General features: G+C 32.1%; 1 protein-coding gene and 1 long non-coding RNA gene across 4 annotated transcripts; both read right to left on the bottom strand.

Annotated features, from left to right (window-relative positions):
• Window positions 1–596: 596 nt before the first annotated feature.
• On the bottom strand, window positions 597–3914 carry LOC114186348 (uncharacterized). 3 transcript variants are annotated; one of them, XR_014996687.1, is made up of 5 exons: window positions 3830–3914; window positions 2695–3321; window positions 2503–2560; window positions 2187–2292; window positions 597–1039 (listed from the first exon to the last, which is right to left on the bottom strand). It is a non-coding gene; the product is annotated as an uncharacterized LOC114186348 (long non-coding RNA). The 3 variants fall into 3 exon arrangements; XR_014996688.1 differs by having other exon boundaries at window positions 3720–3833; XR_014996689.1 differs by lacking the exon at window positions 3830–3914 and adding an exon at window positions 3564–3686.
• A 2524-nt stretch (window positions 3915–6438) lies between these two features.
• Window positions 6439–15002, bottom strand: LOC114190960 (serine/threonine-protein phosphatase PP1-like). Its single transcript, XM_028080056.2, has 4 exons — window positions 14566–15002; window positions 7957–8516; window positions 7388–7603; window positions 6439–6810 (listed from the first exon to the last, which is right to left on the bottom strand). Exons 1-4 carry the CDS (start codon window positions 14738–14740, stop codon window positions 6787–6789), a joined length of 975 nt encoding a protein of 324 aa, XP_027935857.1. The 5' UTR covers window positions 14741–15002; the 3' UTR covers window positions 6439–6786.
• Window positions 15003–21013: the final 6011 nt, after the last annotated feature.

Consider the following 21013-nt stretch of genomic DNA (forward strand, 5'->3'; position numbering starts at 1 on the left):
CATTGGTACGCACAATTTATGAGAAAATGCAAATTACTAAGGGGTACATTTCTTTAGCAAACTGAAGCGCGATATTTAGAAATTTATACATTTTGCTCTTTAATGTTTCTATTTTCACCGTTTTCAACAGTTACCGTAGTACTAAAGTCTCATAAAAAACAGTACATTGTAATAGAGTTCTACTAAAAAAAAAGTGCAAAGGTCATATAAAAATATTGCCCTCTATATTACTAAGCAATGTTTAATACCAGTATTATAGTATAAGAAGAAAATATGAAAGACCTGCATCAAAGTTCAAAAAAACAAAAGACATTCAAAAGTCCAAGACGTGCAATGATAGCCCATGAAACCTAATCAAATTACATATTCAAATGTCATATTAATGCATTTTGTATTTTGATATACTTGAATACAATTTTTTTGTTTTTCCATATTGTGTTTATATTTTGGTTATAGACATTGGAAATAAAAATATAAAGCATTACTTATTTTTAATATGAAAACATGAAAAACAACTTGATCTGCTTTTTTCAAAATTTTTATTTCAAGTTTTTCTAGACAAAGATGCAAACCAACATAAGTGAAGTATGCGTTAATGATTGGAAACGTATTCAATTCTTCTATGTAAAAAAATCACCACAATCTAATGTCTCTTGGATGGGTAAATCCAAGGAAGTAAAATTGGCTAGAATCATTAACACAAACTGCTCTATCAGTGTAAATTTATAGTCTAACAAAACCTTTGAGAGCAAAGGTCATTTCATTTCCACAGCATCCATAAAGCATATATGTACATAATATATGGTAGAAAAATTATGAAACATGAAACAGCCATAGAAGATGAAGATAAAAAGCCTTTGCTTTTGTGGCCACCTAGCAGTGTCAAATATCTCTTATAGTACATCACGCTCAATGCATGATTGGATGTTCTACCAGTAAATGTAAATTTGCTCATCCATCATCATCACCTCAGAATAGATAGAACATAAGACCATAAAATCTTCTGTATTTAAATATAACCCCGTCAATACATGTGCACCTATCAGTACATAAAAAGATGAAAGAAAAAATTTAATAGTTAACACAAAGCATTTGAGTGATGAATACATATAGTATAGTAGTATATACTCAAATAGATACTAACATGAAAAGAGATGAAAAAAGGAGTTGTGTTTGGCATTTGATAACAGGGGGCACTTAAGGGAATTTCCTATTCTAACATACCAGATAGTCGAATAAAGGAACAATTTCACATAAAAAATGTATAATATACATACACAGTTTCAATTCAACCTAGTTGTTATCCAAACTACAAATTTTTTATAGTTACTAAATTCATTAATTGTGGAAGAGGAGGGAAGTAAAAGTTTATAGGAAATATCTAATAGAATACAAAATAAAAAGCCTCTAACTATTAATCAATGAAATAAATTTCATTCATCTCAATGAATAACTAAAAGAATACAATATAAAATAAGTTTCATTTATCTCAATGAATATAAATGACGTCATGTGAGCACCAATATTCATAATACATGTTGATAATCCATTTACATGACTGCTGCAATATCGGTCAAGTCAAATAAAATAACACCTTATGAAAATGTTAGAAACTAATTAAGAAATCCTGACAAAGAAATCGTTTCCAATTTTGTCAGATATTGTATTGATTGTTCTCCACCAACCCCGTCCTACAAATAAATTTCATAATCCATCATAATCACAATTCCAGATATAGATTAAAGATATCATGACCATTATAGCACAAAGGATTTCTAAATCAAGAGAATAAAGTTTGAGAGTACGAAAATATGAACAAAATGGAATGCAACAACTTCCAACTGTAACACTTGGTTTTATTTGGAAAGAAAGGTTACAATATTATCAAGAGCAGCAACAAAACAATTACAACCACAATGATGAATGTGTATCATCTCAGTCATTAATATTAATAGTCATTTATACCTGCAATCATCATATGAAGTTATAACAGCAAGTCCCTATATGGGACAAAAATTAAGTTTGGGTCCATTCTAAAATGAATTCAAATAAAAAAAGAAAGTCATTAATTGATGTTAATAACCATGTCTACCAAATAAAAAATAGCTATAAAAGTAGCAACAAAACAATAAAAAAAATGAAAAGAGAATAATAAAATACTGATATGATCATTAAATTATACTTACTTTCAAATCATTAGCAAGTTTTAAATTTTCTTCAAGATAACCTTTTCTTGAAGCCAAATCATTAGACACACAGAGAGATAACTTCATTTTGCTCCTCATCAATTGCCTAATAAAAATGTAAGATTCGAAGTTTAAGATTGATATCATATAAGTAAGATGGTAAAATACAACAATAATTTACAAACATATTTACTAATCATTTTTAGTTTAGAGAATTGTCTCTCTAGTTTGCATTTCTATTCAATAGCTGTAGTTCCTGCTGCCATTAAATTTAGTTAATTTCCTTAAACATAAGTGACACATTTATATTTTGTACCTTCGTGCGGGAAAAAACAATTTTTTCATGGAGGGATCTCCTATTCTTGCCTGCTTGCCTGTAAATAAAGAATTTTTGGGATCTTTTTAGAGTATATCTATCATTGCATTCATACATATTAAGAATATATATGAATTTAGAGTGATTTCAATCTAAAACCATGAAGGAAAAATATGGAGAAGGCAAACTTACAGTAAACCTTCAGCAACTCCAAACACGCAGATCAAGGATTATGCTCCCTAAGGTTTCATAAGGACAAAGAAAGGAAAAACATTAGATAAACATTCACATGGAAAGGCTTTTTTGGATTATAAAACATATTCAAGATACACAACAAATAGAAACATCAAGATAGAAAACAAAACCTTAACAAAAAAAGCCAAAGCAAACCTTAACTGCAAAAGCTAAAACAAACCTTAACAACAATCATCTCATGAAAGAAAACAAAACCTTAATAACAAAAGCAACAAACAAACCAACCATCAATATAATAAACAAATATACAAAAATAAAAACAAACCACAAACCCATTTGATAGATCCACGAAAATACGGTAATAGGAAATGGAAACAAAACAATCAGTTGATTAAGGAGAACAAAACCTTAACAGAAAAAAGCCAAAGGAAAAATATATAAATTTGGGGTTTCAAAAATATGAGCAGGAGAGAAAGGAGGGACTGTTCGCAAGTTCATTCCACAAAAGCACCACAAAATATAAAATTTCAGTCGTGGCTAGAAGCTTCCTCGACAATTGATTTGCAAAGGGCCTTAGATCCTTATCCATGAGTCTTATTTTCTTTGACGTCAAAGCACTTCAATCTGCAAAAAAATCAAAACTTTCATAAAGAACAGTCACCACAAAGTAAAAAAAAATAACAGAACACAAAGTAAAGAAAAAATAACAGAGTATGAAGAAAAAGAAAGAAGAAGGATCCACAAAGAAGAAGAAAAAAAAAAGAAAAAAGGATGAAGAACAACAAAAACTTCTGTAAACCTTCAACAACAACAACAACCACAAAAAAAAAAGACCAACAAAAAAAATAAATAGAAGAAAAACTTACCTACACCAACCAAAACTTCTGTCAACATGCAACAACAACAATCAACCCAAAAAAAGCATTAAAAAAAATATCTTCCACCCAAAACTTCTGTTAACATTCAATAACAACAATCAGCCAAAAAAAATAAACAACCAAAAGAATATTTAAAACACTTACGGTGTTGGTATGAAGTAGAAGAAAGAAGAAGCAATGGACTTGAAGAAGAAGAAGGAAAGCAAAAGACGGAGAGGAAGAAAGATAATGGAAGAAGAAAAAAAATCAAATACCTCGATCAACTGCAATGGCTTGAAGAAGAAAGCTCCGCCTGTCAGCAAACGTCAATCACCATTTAATGCTTTCAGCTGAAAAAAAATAAAACCCAAAAGACGAAATTACCCTCAATTTGAGACAGGTGTCAATTAATTACGATGTCTATCTCAGTAAATTACCTATACTAAGAATTTCTTAGATATATAGTAGATTCCAAATCCTTGAACCGTGCATTAATTATGAATGTCAGTGCTTCTTTTCATCACAAATTCAAACCTAGGTTCACGTGCGTGTGTGTGAAGTGTTAAAACTTATATACTAACAAAAAGTTAATTATAAATATTATAAATAATATCTTTAGAAGTTAAATATATTTTTGTTCCTTAATTTTTTGGTGAAAATTGAAATTAAACATTTGTTAAAATTTTGATCTAATTTAATCTTCAAACTTTATAAATGCATGAATTTAATCTCAAATTTGGTGGTTAAGTTTATTTGACGCTTTATGCGGCTAACATCGAAGGGAATATGTGTCAAACAGTGTAAACAACTTAAATGATATCATAAAACACGTTTCAGACATCAAATACACTTAATAAATTTTGGTTAAAATGACTAATCGATACATTTCTAAAGTTTAAAATATTAAATGAGGCTAAAATTTCAAAAAATGACTAATTTCAAATTTCATTACAAATTAAGAGATTAAATACATATTTAATTCTATTTTTAACTATTAAAAAGATAAATGAATAAATTGATTGAGTGAGAACAAAACATAACTTTAGGATACTAATTGTTACTCTTTTAAACTCTTCGACTTGTTGTCGATAATTAATGCGAAATCTGTTTGATGGGTTGCAATTTGATTGTTTTTTTTCTGGACTAAAATATAAAAATAAAAGCAACTAATTTCAATTTATTATTTTTTAAATATTCCTTACATATAATGTGTTTTTCCTAACCAAAGGCAAACGTGTTTCTAACCAAAAGAAAATTCTTATATGTAATGTTTTCCTACCCGTTTTTCTTTTTTTAATGTTACAATATATTCAGAGGTAATGGCTGTATTTTTGCTTGATTTGAAATAGATTATGAAAACTTATTGTCTAATATTAGAATCTTACTTTTAAAGATAAATTTCAAACGAATAAAAGTAAAAAGCTTATAATTAGAGGTGAGATATAACCGTATCTTGTTAATATATGATGTGAGATGCAATATATGTGTATATGTAGGTAATATATGATGTTTAAATTAGATTAGTGCACTCTTATATGTGTTAAAAGCATTCTTTTAAGCACTTCATCTCCTCAAATTGCGTAGTATATTTTATATAAATAAAAGTATACATATTTAGTAATAGTTTAGATTGATCATATGTGCTTAGAAAATAAGATATTATACGAAGTTTGTAAAATAAAAAGAAGAAAAATAGGTGAAAATCGGAAGAACAATGATTTACATTAAAAAGAATGAAGATAAACGAGAAAAAACTTAAAATGTTTTAATATAATTAATTGATTGTTTTAATTATTTTCATATAATCATATTTAATGTGTTATAAAGCTATTTTTCACATTTTTACATATTATTTTCATTTTTCTTTGAAAAGCACAACTGTTTTCTTTTTTTCTTTTGCATTTTGTATACTATCTCTTTCTGAAAACAAACAGCTACTCTTATCTTCCAACAGAAATAAATAAGATGTATAATTATTTACGATTTTTTCCCAATATACTTTATTGAATTAACCTTGTTATATCTTTATTAAAAAAAAATCAAATCAACCTTAGCAAACGATGAACTTTATTGGTCCATAAGCACAATTTTGTATTGGGTTCAAGTTCATTGGGCCAGTTTTGTCTCTGTCTACAATAAAAGACTTGTTATTTACACCTCTCACGTTTATTGATCTATATTTTCTTTGCATTTTTTTTCAAAAGTTATGTTTTGAAGCAGAATTTAAAATTTTAAGAAATTAATACATTCGGAAATTCCTTTTTTTTTTTTTTAAATTTTCGACAGCACAACCTTTAAGAGCTTCAGAATTTCTCTATATTGATAATCGAAAGTGGTACGTAATTCCTTCAAGATCTTATTAACTAATCAAGGTTCAGAATATAAAAGCACAAAGAAACCCTCCTACTTCATTAAACATATATCGTTAATAGTTTAATTTATCATCAGGACTGAATTCCTTGGTCACATTTTCTTCTATGTTTTTTCTCATTTATATATTGTTAGGAAAATAAATACGGATTAATTTTATTTCTTACGACGTAGAAAACGTAAAAAAATTAAAAAAAAGTCTTATTTATTACACTAGATGCCATTTCCAATGGGATTATTCACTTAACGTGCAATCTTTTAGCCAGGATTATCATAAAATACCTGCACATGCTAAACAAACAACGTTAAAATTCACTTGATTTTCCTATCAAATTGTGTTGCTATAGCAATACACTGTAACAAAACCAATGGGTCCCGTATAGTAATTCAAGTGTGTTGAACATGGTTTCACTGTTTCATACACGTATTCATCAAGAAAAAACTCGACAGATTCAGCACAAACAGGATTTCCACACCGAAGTGAAAATGGCTACCCCAAAAATTAACGAGACCATTTTTAGCTGTTTCAACGTCATTCATACACCAACTGTAAACACTTTTAATTAGTTTTCAGAACACATTTAGATGTATCACCAATTCTTGAGAACCTTACAACTCAACCACATATAGAGGATATTAGTGTACAAAAGAAACAAGGAGGAAATTATGGCTGTCCACCTCAAAATGCAAATTTGTACCAGAGAAAAACAACGGTCTACATAGTTTCATGATGTGTTTCCCTTTGTTTTTACATTTCCAAATTATCATAGGATACCAAATGGAACTATTTTCTTTCCTTGCAACTAATACGTCTTCAAGTTCAAGCTGACCAGTTGCGGCAGCAATTTCACCAAAATTAACTTCATATTCTTGTACCCATGAAAGACTGAAAGGCAACAACAAGAAGAGAAATTTAGAAAATATTGGTAGCATGCATCGAATGTGAACAAAACACTACAAAAAAATTGACACTTGTGATGTTTTAATTGAAAAGCTGCATTCTATGTCCACTGTTAGTAAATTCAATCTCCCAAATATTTCCTAGGATGATTGTCACAATATAAAATCAGATCATTACAAGTTTTCAACAATCATATATTTCACCTGAATGGTTTAAAACTATGTAATCCCAGAAAACTACCAAAAGTGTACACCAGGACAATATTTATTAGAAAAAAGAACACAGCGAAGATCTGCTCCAACAAAAAATACACCTTCCCTACAAATTCTTTGTAATCATGACAAACAGCTATTTCAAGAATAGAAGACAAAACAAGAAGTAAAGCAGATTTTGGCATTTAATACGATAATCTTATTTGTGAATCTCTGCAAAAGATTCACATACCAAGTCTGAGATAAATTAATAACAAATATCCACATATATTCCCTACACATGCCATAAAATATATACCACTTGATTTCGTTTACGTATTGCATCAGTAGATATTAAAATATCATCATACCTTTACACCTGCTGGGGAGTTTCCTGGCTTAGTAGTGGTAGTACTGTTGAGCTTTGCTTTTTTATCAGCTGGCTTCAATATTTGGAAAGAGCACATTAGTGTCTCATCAACACTCATCATAGCACCAGCATTGTCAAACTCCCCACAATAATTAGGAGCCGAAAATATTGTTACAAGCTGTCGGTTAGCAAAGAACTCATACCCATCCTCAACCACCTGGTCAAAACTCAAGACATCAATCCAATTTAAATTTAGTAGCACGTCTGCTTGATGGATACTATCCTTCAATCTAAATGCAGAAATGTAAAAATGAAGCCTCAAGATAATAAATGGCATGTGAAAGGGAGAAGTTTGGCCTCAATGAATAACCTGTGTAAGAATTTATGTGGAAAATAGTAGTTCCAAGTTTGTATGAAGTAAAGCAAGTGTAATAATCCTCCTGATAGATAGATAAATATTGTTGGAAAAATCTAATAGTACTTTTAGTTAAAAACTTAAAATGGAGATACAAACTCAACCCTTTTGAAGACTTGCTATAACACATTGAACACTAAAGGCAGAAGTTTAACCTGATGAGCACGACAAATAAGATCCAAATCATGTTTCTGAAGAAACTCCGAGACTTTATCAGCACCAAATGTATATGAAACTCCCCTGTCATTCATTCCCCAACCTTGAACCTCTTTGCTAGGATCTGACCAGAGGAGATCACAAAGCAAACCTGTATCAGGCACATCAGTGGGCCGTAGTAGATTTCTAATTTGATCCAAATTATGTAAATCAGGAGAAAGGCCCCCATGCATGCACAATATCTTTTCATCAATGAGTGCTGCCACAGGGAGGCAATTGAAGCATTCGGTAAATGTCTTCCATAACCTTACATTGAACCTTCTTTTACACTCGTCATAAAATCCATATATACGGTTAATAGATGCACATTCATGGTTACCCCTCAAAAGAAAAAAGTTCTCAGGATATTTTATTTTATAAGCTAGGAGAAGGCATATTGTTTCCAAACTCTGCTTCCCTCGATCCACATAATCCCCCAAAAATAAGTAGTTAGCCTCAGGAGGTAATCCACCATACTCAAAAAGCCTTAAAAGATCAGAATATTGACCGTGTACATCACCTGAGAGATAAAAAAAAGGGTAATAAGAAATCATCACACCTTTATTTTTTCTGTAAACCATAATAAAGTACTACGTGGCAATTACAATACTAAAGGACAGCAATAAATAGATCATGTCTTCCGAAACCAAGATCTTTGCAGATTTGTATACCAGACAATGTCAAGCTCAAAAGGGAACATTTGATATTGCCAAGCCATATTTGACATTGGCTAAATTTTGTCATTTCAAATAATACTTCAAGCAGAATTATTATTTGGACTCGTGGATATCAATTCTTCTTTCACCAATGCTAAGTAACTTATTTTACATGAATACTGGATATCTTTATTAAAATTTTTTTGTTTCAAATAACTGCTCCAAGCAGAATTGTTATTAGAGTCCACAAATAATTGAATACAAAGTCCTCAATCACTAAGGCCACATTAATTGGTTATACATGGATACTGGATATCTATACCACTTTAAAGGGAAGTTTCACGGCTACAAACAAAATAGCTTTTTCTGTTTGAATTTACCCTATTATTCATGTCTAGGAACATGTTAGTAAATGGTACTCATCAAATAGATGTTCTTGCTTCATGTGGTCCTTTACAAACTACAAACATAAAGAACTTGAGCTGAAGCTCTATTTGAGATCGGATATCTAATATTGTTTTATACTTCGAATTTAACAGCCCTGGTTTAACTGGCTAAGCATAAATGATACATATAGATGTTTTTGATGTAACAAATTAAGATCTCTAGTACAGGAGAAATAAATTATGTGTAAAAAAAAAGTTTCACTAATGGAGATGTAGAAGTCAAAAATTCCTAAAATCAACTACTTTAAAAGCTTATTTTTCCGAAGTTCTCTTAATTAAAAAAAAAGGTTAAACGAGTTTTTTGGTACCCCCAAATTGACTCAGTAAAATTGGTACCAACAAAAAGAAAATCCAACATTCAATACTATGTAAATTTGGTCTTGATCAAGGTTATCAGACTCAAGAGTCTACGTAGACTCGTGAGAGCTTCGTAGACTCGACTCGTAGACTTGACTTGTAGACTCGTAAGAGTCTACTACACCCCTACTTCATATGAAAAATTGTATATAGTACCATACCAATTCAGAATTTAATCACCACAATTAATGCAAATAGTAAACAATAGTTCAATAATTGTAAAATAACTTAGTTCAACACACATGATTGTTATATAAGTTCAAATTACAGCAAACACATAAGTTAATACGAATCAAAAAACATAAATAACTTCTACTTTCTGGCCCCAATCCTCTACTTATATCATCTCCAATATCATCATCTTCTTCATTAGGATCACAAGAATTTGAAGTAGTGCCCGTCCCACTTCCAGACATTATAAACCAGTCTCAATCAATTAAAAATCAAATAATTTACTTTTTTAGAAAACCAAAAATAAATTAAATAAAAAAACAAAACTACATATATATTATATATATGTAACAGAACAACAACAAAAGCCAGAGAAAAAAAAAATGAAATAAAAAACAAAGAAAGATATATAATATATTATATATGTAATGATTAGTAAAAGTAAAAAAACCCAAACGGGAATACGTATGTCAATTACTTCGAAAGAGGGAAGATAGAAGAAGGGAACAACGACGCCACTGAACCAGCGACCCGACAGAGCTGCCACACAAGGCGATCAGAGTTGCCATGCGATCGAAGCTGCAACATGGATGACCAGGGCTGAAATGTCGAAATAGGTCAACATTTTCAACTTCGATCTTCTCTTCTTATTTGATTAGGGTTTTTGAGTTGGGATTCGATCTCTGTTTTTGCTTGGATTTTCAATTTGGGTCATTGGGGTTTTGGTTTGGGCTTAAAAGCCAACATGTTTTTGTGTCATTTCGTCTCGTTCTTCGAACTCGGTGACTCGCTCTCGAACTCGTGAGTCTAGTACGAGTCGACGAGTTTACTTCGAGTTCACTATGAGTTTGAAAAAAAACGAGTTTATATGCAAGTTAACCCGTGAACTCTGTCATGACTCGCAGGCTCGTATGAGTGTACGAGTCAACCCGCGAGTTTGATAACCTTGGTCTTGATAGTCACTCTTAATTTTGAATTAATAATGTTGACATGCTAATTTGACAATGTCACATGCCAATAAATATCTTACTAAGATTATTACATGCCAACACTATTAACTCAAAAGTAGTAGAGTTAGTGCTAGAATCAAATTGTCATATTTATTAAATGTAGAATATCAAAAAAACTGAGGAATTTTTGGAACTACCAATTTCAATACGGAAAATTTTAGAAGCACCCAAAACTTATTTAACCCTAAAAAACTACTAGATGATTTCAGAACCAAATTAACATATTTACTATAGGGTGAATACCAAAAACACTACAAATGTACCAAGTTTAAACAGGAAATTTTTGGAAGCACCAAAAACTTATTTATCTCCTAAAAGAGCTATTTTTTAAGATCTCTTTTTCATAAAATTTCTGTTTGACCCATTTTATTTAAAAGAGAAGAAAAATAAAACAAAAGTTGGGGCAAACAACACTATACAAATCATAGAAAACTTTCCTTATATATCAAAATCTGAACAACCCGATCCAGAAACTCGGTTTAGAAATTCAATTTTGCTTAACACTTCAACTCTCAGATACAACAATAAACTTGATTAAACCTATATGACTGAACCGGGACCTTAGGGATCTGTAAAAGAATTATATAGCAGCGGAGATAAATTATGTTATTGTAATTAGAAACACATCATCTTCTATCCACGCCATTGCTTAAAAAGCTTCATTCCCATATGATATAACTAACTCTGTGTGTTAGACATGTAATAAATAACTTAAAAATCCAATTCTGGGTGTTAGACTCCATGCAACTAATGATTAGGATAATAAAATGAAAGGCGGGGACATTTAATCAGTGGGTAAGTAGTTGGGAGAGGCTAGGCTCTTGAACTCCAAGTGATCTCATACTCTTTCTTTTTGTGTTTTTATCTCTTTGTTTTTCATCTCTGTTTGGGAACATTTCCCTGAAGATCATCAAGAAATTGGCTATCTTTAAAACAATATTTGAATAGATATAATCAATTCTATCAATGGGTATCTGAGCTATCAATCCCAGGAGCATTTCATGGTTCACACTCAAAGGATGGAGGCAAGACTGGAATTTTTGGAGTGTAGGTATGAGAATTTTGTGAAGGCTCATGAGGAAAACAAACAAGAAATGAGGTGTGTTCTTCAGGAGGAAAGGGCAACAAGTCATACGCAATTTAGAGGAAATGCTACAAAGCCTCAAGCAAAAATTGAAGAGAAGAGGTCATCACGTTCACAGCACTGGTAGGAGTAACACCAGCGATGAAGGTCAATTTGAGGGTTTGATTCATAGAAGGATAAATAGAGCAAGCTTGAGATTCTCATATTTTTAGGTGAAGACGATTATGGTTGAACAGCAACATTGAGAAATATTTTGGTATAGAGGTATCTGATACAGAAAAACTTCAAGCCGCTATGGTCACAGTGGATTGTAAGGTGTTGGCATAGTACCGATGCCATGAGTTTTGTACTCTAGAACCCAAATGGAAGGATTTTCGTACAACACTCACTGAGCAATTTCAACCATCCACGACCCAGAACGCATGAGTTCTTGGTAAGCCTCAAGCAAGCCAGTTCAGTGGAGCATTAAAGGGAGCCATTTGAACTGTGTGAAGGGCCACTCCAGGGAGTAGACCCCAAGTATCTTATAGAGATTAACTTGAATGAACTGAATGATTTCATATGGGCTAAATTGAAGTTGCATCCACTGAAGGATTTACCCAAATAGATGAGGGATATGCACAAAGAATTAGAGAAAATTGCTTCTCGGTCAAGGGGTTCCTTGGAGTAATAAGAGAAGGGGTTATAGTTAGAGCTACTCAACTCATGTGCAAGAATCTATGATGCACAAATACAATAAGAGTATTAGATCCGACACATCCGATATGGTGATTCATCTCATCTTTAAAAATATATGCATATATATAGTTCACAAAATAAAATAATATTATTATTAAATATTATATATATATATATATATATATATATATATATATATATATATATATTAGTTGAATGTTCTAAGGCTAGTTTAGGAAAATCGGGTAGTGTAGAATCTAAGTCTTACTCAAAGGACAATACAAATTTATAAAACAGAATTATAATTAGCTCACATAATAAGCAATCGTGTTAGCTCCACAGCACTTTTCTGAAGCACTTTTTCTTATCATTTTTAACTGCTGACTGACACTTCACGATATGTATTTTAAATGTCCAAACGTATCTGTATCAGATATATACTAGACACAAATACACAGGTCTTATCCACATATCGATGCTTCACAAACAAGAATGATGCGTTAGGAGGTAGAAAGCAAGAGGCAGCATACAATAAGAAGTAAGAACACATGCCCGGGAAGTGATTCCAGTAGCCTAAAAACCACAAGCCCTTTCAAGAGCAGAGGATTTAAAAGAACATCCAATGCTAAAATGCAATAAAGGAGAAAAATAGGCTGTGTTTTAGGTGTGATGAAAAGTTTGATCAGGGCATTTGAATGGCAACAAGAAAATGCAAGTATTGATCTTAAAGGTGGAAGGTGACCTTGTTAGTCAAGAAATGGATCTCAAATTTGTAGCTTTCTATGTACAACATAACAGGTCTAACCTCAGAAATCAATTAAGATATGGGCTTAGGCACCTCGTAATACCCAAGTCTCTAGCATAACTTTCACTCTATAACACTACACTCGGTGACACATAACTCAACTCCCTTGTTGGTCAAAACCCTCCATAGGTAGCCATTTCCAAGACAGCAACAACCATAGTTTGATACCAAATGATAAGCACTTAGAGAACTCACCCCCAAATACTAGCAAATAAGGGAAGAAAATAAAACACTTAAATACTCTATCAAACATACCATACTACTCAATGTGAAACTTATGCACTCAATAACACATGTTTCCCTATCACAGTAGCATTGCTCTTTCTCAGCACGACATTTCAGTGTAAAACAGTTTCGTAGGTTAAAAAATATAGTTCTTTTTATTAGCATAGCTGATCTGCCTTTGTTTCCAATATTATGTTAAAACAAAACCGCACAACTCTTTTAAGGTCGTAAGCTGTTTGGGGAAATGAAAGCTGATTTTAAGGCTTGGGTTTATTTTCCTGCACAATACACCCTACTAGTAGCATCAACCTCCAACCATTATCCCATAGTAACAGACTGAGCAAAGAACTATGTTAGAGATGACACACAGATCTTGATCCAACAAGACTTAATAGAGGAACGTAAAAAAAGGGATTAAATTATTTGATCATTTTCATTTAAACAGAAAAAAAAAATGAAAAGAAGATAAGCCACCAATACCTCAACTTTTAACAGGAATGAGAACACAAGACAACAACTGCATTTGGTCAAGGAAGACTTAAGTGCAATGATCAATGGATTTCACCCCGGGTCAAAAGTCGGCAACTGTTTGCCTCGGGAACTTTAGCTAATATGGTATATGAAGCTACATCCATTTCTTTTTCCACTATACATAAGCTAACAACAAATGTCGCTTAACAGTTTATCAGTACTAACATTGGACTAATCACACAACCTTAATAGATACATCATCAACACCTCGGCCACACCAAAAAAACATTGACCAAATTTTTCTTCCATACATTTCACCACTAATCCCCTCTATAATACAACAATTCCCAATAACCTAGCCCAACGCAACAAAAAAACATAATGACGCATGCAACGAATTTGCAACCAAACACAGCAGAAAAGTAAACTAAACTAACTTCTTAAACCCTAGACACAAAATAAGATGCAAGGAATTAAAACAGACTCGAACCACTCGGATCATAACAGAAGCGCAAAAATAAAATAAACCCTCGCAGTTGACCATGCCAGATGCCGTGTTGTAGTACAGGTATTCCTATGCACGGCGCGGTTTCGGGAGGGTGATGTAGGGGTTAAAAAAGGAACAAAGGACAAGAGCAAGTTGGAAGAGAAGAGGAAAGAAATTACCGCAAATCTTAATCGGTGCTTCGAGCTCCAATAAATTAGGTTGTTGCAAGAAAATCTCTCTGGAAGCGGCACAGAGCTGTCGGATCTCGGACTCCGACAGCTGCACCTGCTTCCCCGGTCGGCCGCGAACTTCGAGAAGGCGATTGATTATGTCGTCAAGAAGTGCTTGGTCCATTTGTTCCACTTCCAGAACAAGCACGAAGTCAACGTCTCTATTGGATGCAAGTAAAAAGATGGTGAGTGATATCCGAAGAGTAGAGATAGTGAGCGAATAACATGCCTCGGTGGAGACGACGACCGAAGCGCAGTCGTTTTGCTAGGAAAAGGGTGTGCTTTTAGGGTGTTGCCTTCGGATACTTACATACATTGGTTTCAACTTGGTGAGGGAAACATTAGGAAGAGGCCAGAGGGATTATTTCGATTAGGTTATGGCAAGATAGAGAGAGAGTGAGAGAGAGATTAAATTTCATAATAAGCTTCTTTCGCTGACCTACCTAATTAAATTACTCCGGTCATCACCGGAAAAATCAAATATTGGTTTTCAAATATATAAAAAAGCAACTTTAATTAATAAAAACAATGAAAACAATATAATTTGTAAATAATTTAAGAATGGGAACGTTAAATAGAGTGAAATTAGTCATTTTGCTTATACTTTATATATGGTTAGATTTTGTAAAATTAAATTGTTGAAATGTTTTTTTTTTGTTTTGAATTAAGAAATATGGGATTAAAAAAATTAATTATTTAAGAAATAAAAAAATGTATAATTGTAATGCAATTTGCTGATACTTTTATAAATTGTTTGTAATTTATTGAGATAAAAAAAACTGAAAATATATAAGTATATGGCTAAATAATTTAAGTTTATTATTATTTTGTTGTTCAAAGTTTAAAAAGTAAGAATTGATAATTAGTATATTGTAGTGAATTTATATGTTATTAAAAATATAGTTTAAAATTAAATAAAAGAATCATTGAGTGAAATTTTTTGTCTTATGAAAAGTATTAATTTGAATCGATTTAAGAGTTAAATTATTTATTGAAATAAATTGAGTTGATAGCATTCAGAAAAGCAAAATTTATTTTACTTGTACTTTTTCTTTTAAGAAATGTTACTAAAAATTATTAATAGATGTGTGGTCAACCAAAATAAAGTAATGGTTTATTTTGAAATTAATTGTTAAAAATTAACAAGTGTTTAATTATTAAAAAGAAATGGTAGGAATTTTTTAATATTAATTTTTTTTAATAATTAAAAAATACTAATAGACGTGTAGGTAAAACAAATAATTAGTTATTGAATTGTTTTATTGGCAAATCTATTAATGCTTTTTTATCAAACAATTTTTTTTCACTCAATTATTCTTTTATTTAATTTCAAACTATAATTTTAATAACCTATGGATTTACTAAAATGCAATTATTGTCGATTCCTACTTTCAACAACAAAATAATAATAAATTAAATTATTTAACCATATACTTATATATTTCATAGTTTTATTAGCTTATAAATTTTTTTTAAAAAATTACAAGTATAAACAAGATTACACTAACAATTCTTGTAATAGTTAATTTTGTATAAAGCTCACACGCAAATCATATTATTCAATTAATTTATTATATATATATATATATGTAATACTTTTGAAAATTTATATTATACAACTAATATATTTAACATTTAAATTGTATGCATTAAAATTGATATTTTTAAATATGTAAAAATAAAGTTTTATTACTTTTCAAATTGGAGTATTATTTTTTTGGTTAAATTGCTCTTTTGGTCACTCTATTTGTCATGAAATTTCAATTTGATTCTCTGGTTTTTCGTTGTCTCAATTTGATCCTCATTTCCTTAAAAATGACTCAATTTGGTCATCATGTTAACTTTGATTAGACGATGTTAAATTCAACGTCACCTGTCAATTTCTGGTTTTTTTGAATTTTTTTAATATTTTTAATATATTTAAAAAAAAAATAAAAAATAAAAATTTTTATTTTTTTTAAATTTTTATTTTATTTTTTACACGTGTCACTTCACAATTATGTCACATGTCAAAAATTAACAATTTTGGCATGTGGCACAACTATGAAGTGACACGTGTAAAAGATTAAAAAAATAAAATAAAAAAACAGAAATTGACACGTGGCGCTGACTTTAACACTGTCTGGTCAAACTAACGGTGAGGACCAAATTGAGTCATTTTTAAGAAAATGAAGACCAAATTGAGACAACAAAAAACTTGAGGATCAAACTGAAATTTCATGACAAATAGAGTGACCAGAAGAGTAATTTAACCTATTTTTTTTATCATTTAATTTAAAAGTTCCATCGATTAATTCTTCAATTTTATAAAATGTTACTTTTAAACCCTGAAGTTAGATTATGCAAGCTTAATCAATTAAGCCTTTTGTTATGTTGATCGTGAAAATCTAGAAGATGGTACTTTAGGATTGGTAGATGAACACTCAATAATTTTGATATTAAAAAGATAAATATAAATATAAATTTTATAAATGAGTTTTATTATTTATAAATACATCATTATTGTGTAAACATTTTTCTCTTAACCATCTCCCTTCTCTCTTGATTTTCATTCTTAAGTTCATCTTTTTGAAGATCAGAGACGGCTAAGGTGATCCCTGTAGCGGTTCTCCACTCATGTCCGATCAATCTTTCAAATTGAGTAAGTTGATTTTTTGTCTTTTTCTTTCATCTGATGGTAATCCCTGTGCATGTGAGTAATCTAGGCTCACATGTGACTTCTATGTTTTACTCGTGAGTTTTTGTTGATTAGTGGCTCTAATGATTTCCATGATCGTGTTTGTGATGTTCCCAGGTTGAGTAGTGTGTCCTCACAGCTTTGGAAGGGATATTTTATACTCCTTAAGTGTTTTAAGCAATCTTATAGTTAAGGGAAGCTAATTTAAGTGTTGTTAAATTGTAGAAATATTGAATTGATAAATTGTATGATGGTCATGTGAATGGTAGGTGTGTTTGATATGAGGATTGATACATGATTGTGTGAAATTGAGGTGTTAAACCTGAGATTGTTAGATGTGAGAAGCATTTGAATTGGTTTTGTATTTGATAGTTATTGACAATATTGTTTGTGGTTGATTCATTTTTGTTATGAGTTTGGCATATTTGAAGGTTATTGAGTTGTTTAGAATTGACTGAGAATGCATAATTATGCAGAACCATGTTCTGTTCTGCATAATGATGCAAACTTGTTGGTCAAGGGATAGCTCACTCAACGAATCTAAAGTCAGAGGCTCAATGACTTAGAAGTTGTTGAGTGAGAATTTACTCGTTGAGCAAAACTAAATTTAGAACTTAGTGACTTAGAAGTTGTTGGTCAAGTACCATCTCACTCAACGAATCCAAAGTTGAGAGTTATTGATTGTATAGTTGCCAGTTGATAACACCCTCGCAAAGTGAATTTTAAAAGAATTTTCTCATGGACTCCTAGTGATACACTCACTAGGTGAGCCATTTGGTCGTTGGATGAGTGCATTCGCCTAGCGAGGAGGTAGTTTTGTTGAGCCAGTGGATCAAAACCCGAGTAGATGTTAGATGATCAATTGTAGAGGATGTGTAATTTATATGAGTGTTTTGCTTAATAAATGATTGATCTATGGGATGTAATTGAGATTTGTTTATGCTAATTCAAGGAGAATCAATGGTAAATTGTTGTAGTGCATGCATTGATATAGAGATTCAGTTGGAAGTTATCTTGACGCTCTAATAACTATCCAATTCTTAAGTAGAGAAAGATATGGTATACCTTGGCCAAAATACGTGTTAACCCTTATGTATGGTAATGATTACCGCTCTGCAGAGCATTGAATGCCACCACAAGTGCACAACTTACCATGGTCCAATATCAATGCATGTATCCAGATAATTGAAACATAACTTTAGGTCTCTGTGTGAAATAAAATGAGTGAATTTGTATGATTTAAGTATTTAAATTCTTGAAGGATAAAATATTTTTATAACATTAGCTTACCCTTTTCTATGTGTCTTGTTTTTTTTGTCTTGTTTTTTTTTAAATGATCACCTGATTAATGTGAGTAGATGTGGATCTTGAAGTTGGACCGATGCAAGATGCAACTGTCTAGTTAGTATATAGAGTTCTTATGTATATATATCTTTTTGAAAACTTCAAACTTTTAGACGAATACATATAAATTTTTATTTTAGCTTCTCTTATTTTGTGATGACTATAATATGAGTTTTACATGTTAGTATCTTTTTTTTATGTTTGGTGATTATCGGATATGAAATATTTTGTTTAATAATTTTTAAATTATTAAATAAGATGTTACATTTAACTAAGTTACATAATATTTTGAAATATTGTTAAAGGTTTAAATATACTTTTAGTTATTTTGGTGATTCAAACAAAATTTTACATTTTTTAGTCGTTTGATATTGTTTAGTGTTGTTTTTAGTTCCATGAATGACATGGTTTATTTGAAGTTTATTAAAATGATTTTATTTGTTAACTCCCACGATGATTTTTCTTTAAGTTTATTAAAGTGTTTTTATTTGTTAACTCATGATACATAACGAGTAATATTTTAGTTATTTTACATAAATGAATTTGTTTAAAAATTTAAAAGATGACCAGTAATTATCCATCATTACCGACTTTGATGCTTTTTACCATGATTTTTCTCTTCTCCAAAAGTCTTCTGAAAGATATTGACAACTAATTTAGAATTACTATCACTAAAATATCTCAACTCAATGAAAACAGATATTATGGAGGAATATCATGAACTAATTGTATTTGAATTTAGTAAAAAAATTGGTTAATATTGAGATTACTATATCTTTAATTAATGATATAAAGTATCATGATATCTGTAAGGCCCACTAAGTTTAATTTTTTTTTGTCTGTCCTAAGTTAAAGGGGTTGCCCTTGTAAGTGGGCCTAAGGGTTGGCCCAGCATATAAAATCTTACTACGTTGCCCTAAGTTTCACTTTCCACTCTTTCACAAAACCTTGAGTCGCAGCCGTCAACCCCTCTGCTAAGGTTCTGCCTCTGCTGTTACGTGAGCCAGGAAGTTCCGTTACTCCATGTAAGTGACCTTCGAGTTCATGCTAGTTCCCTTTTTGTAACCTTTTTGTGATCTGTTGTAAGAGTCTTGGTTAACCCCACTTGTCAGGTTCTGTTCCACTCTCACCATGGCCCTGTAGTTCATCCTTAGAGTTGTCGTACTAGTGGTCACGCAGTCGGGGTCTTCGCTAAGCTTTTTCCAGGTACGGGAAGTTAGAGTCTGGGTCCTAATTGTTTTATGGCTGGATTACAGTTTGTTAGCCGTGGTATACACTGTATGTTTGTGTTGAATGCGTGAACTGCCATGTACTGTATTTTTGGATGCGAACAGGTGACTGTTACAGGAGAACAGTGGCGAGACCTGTTAATCTCGCCCAAGCGAGCCAGTCTCGCCTAGGCGAGACGAACAGGGAGCTCGCCCAGGACTTTTGCACGAAAGGTCGCCCAGGCGACCAACTTAACCTTTTGAGTGAGCGAGCATCTCGCCCAGGCGAGAGGGGTCTCGCCTAAGCGAGATCCCGCATGTGCTCCTGCTTCCCTTTTTGAGCCCTCGCCTAGGCGAAGGGGGCTCGCCTGAGCGAGATCCTTCAGCCTGAGCGAGGGGTTGGGCGAGGCAGTACGTTGTTTGGGTGCTTGTTTATTCTTGGATGATTGATATTGGTTTGGGTGTGAATTGTATGATGAGAAACATGTATATAATGGAGTATTATGCATGCTTGGCATGAATCACGAATTGTGGATGACGGGTCTAGTATGAAAGTTGGCATGTGAACTAAGTGAGTTGGTTATTGTTAAAAGGGCATGAAAATGAGATGAGTTGAGATCCTATGAGCATGAATGGTTATGATGAATTGAAATGGGTTGGGCCTGGAACATGAAAGGCGTTGGCTTTAAAGGTTGGTACAATTAACGTACACGTGCATGGTGAATATTGTTTTGGCTGCGTGATTATGTTTTGTATGTATCAGTGCATAATTCCTCGGGGGTCTCTAGGTGAGGCTTTCAGGGTCGCGCTTCAGTGGTCGGGACGTAATTCCATGGCCCCTGTTAGTGGGTGTCCATGGTGGTGCCCCATCTGTATAACCAGGTAAGGATTCAAGTTAAGGTTGCATCCTGACACTCTAAGGAGTCAGTTAGTCTCACTTAGAGCGGACTGACTCCTGTGGTGAGAGTAGCAGGAGGCCTGAAATTCATTAAGGGCTAACCTCATTAAGGGCTAACCTTGTGGTGAGAGAAAATTGATCCATCGTAACACTTGTAATACATAGCTCAGGGGTGAGCAGAGGTATCCACCACAAGTGCAAGCATCCGCTGAATCCGACTAAGTTATACGTATCCGGATGAGTCGAGTCAAGTCGTAGTGTATTGAATGA

The sequence above is a fragment of the Vigna unguiculata genome, chromosome 7 (genome assembly GCF_037176805.1).
Source record: "Vigna unguiculata cultivar grain cowpea cultivar isolate G323 ecotype 2 chromosome 7, ASM3717680v1, whole genome shotgun sequence".
In the NCBI taxonomy this organism is placed as follows: Eukaryota; Viridiplantae; Streptophyta; class Magnoliopsida; order Fabales; family Fabaceae; genus Vigna; species Vigna unguiculata.

What these genes read in the sequence shown, in the direction of transcription:
- LOC114190960 (XM_028080056.2), bottom strand. Translation starts at nt 14,740, where the DNA reads ATGGACCAAGCACTTCTTGACGACATAATCAATCGCCTTCTCGAAGTT. An exon ending in TTATTTGTCGTGCTCATCAG is followed by an intron (nt 7,604 to 7,956) that starts GTTAAACTTCTG and finishes AGTTTTGACCAG; the next exon opens with GTGGTTGAGGATGGGTATGA. An exon ending in ACTCCCCAGCAGGTGTAAAG is followed by an intron (nt 6,811 to 7,387) that starts GTATGATGATAT and finishes GTTGCCTTTCAG; the next exon opens with TCTTTCATGGGTACAAGAAT.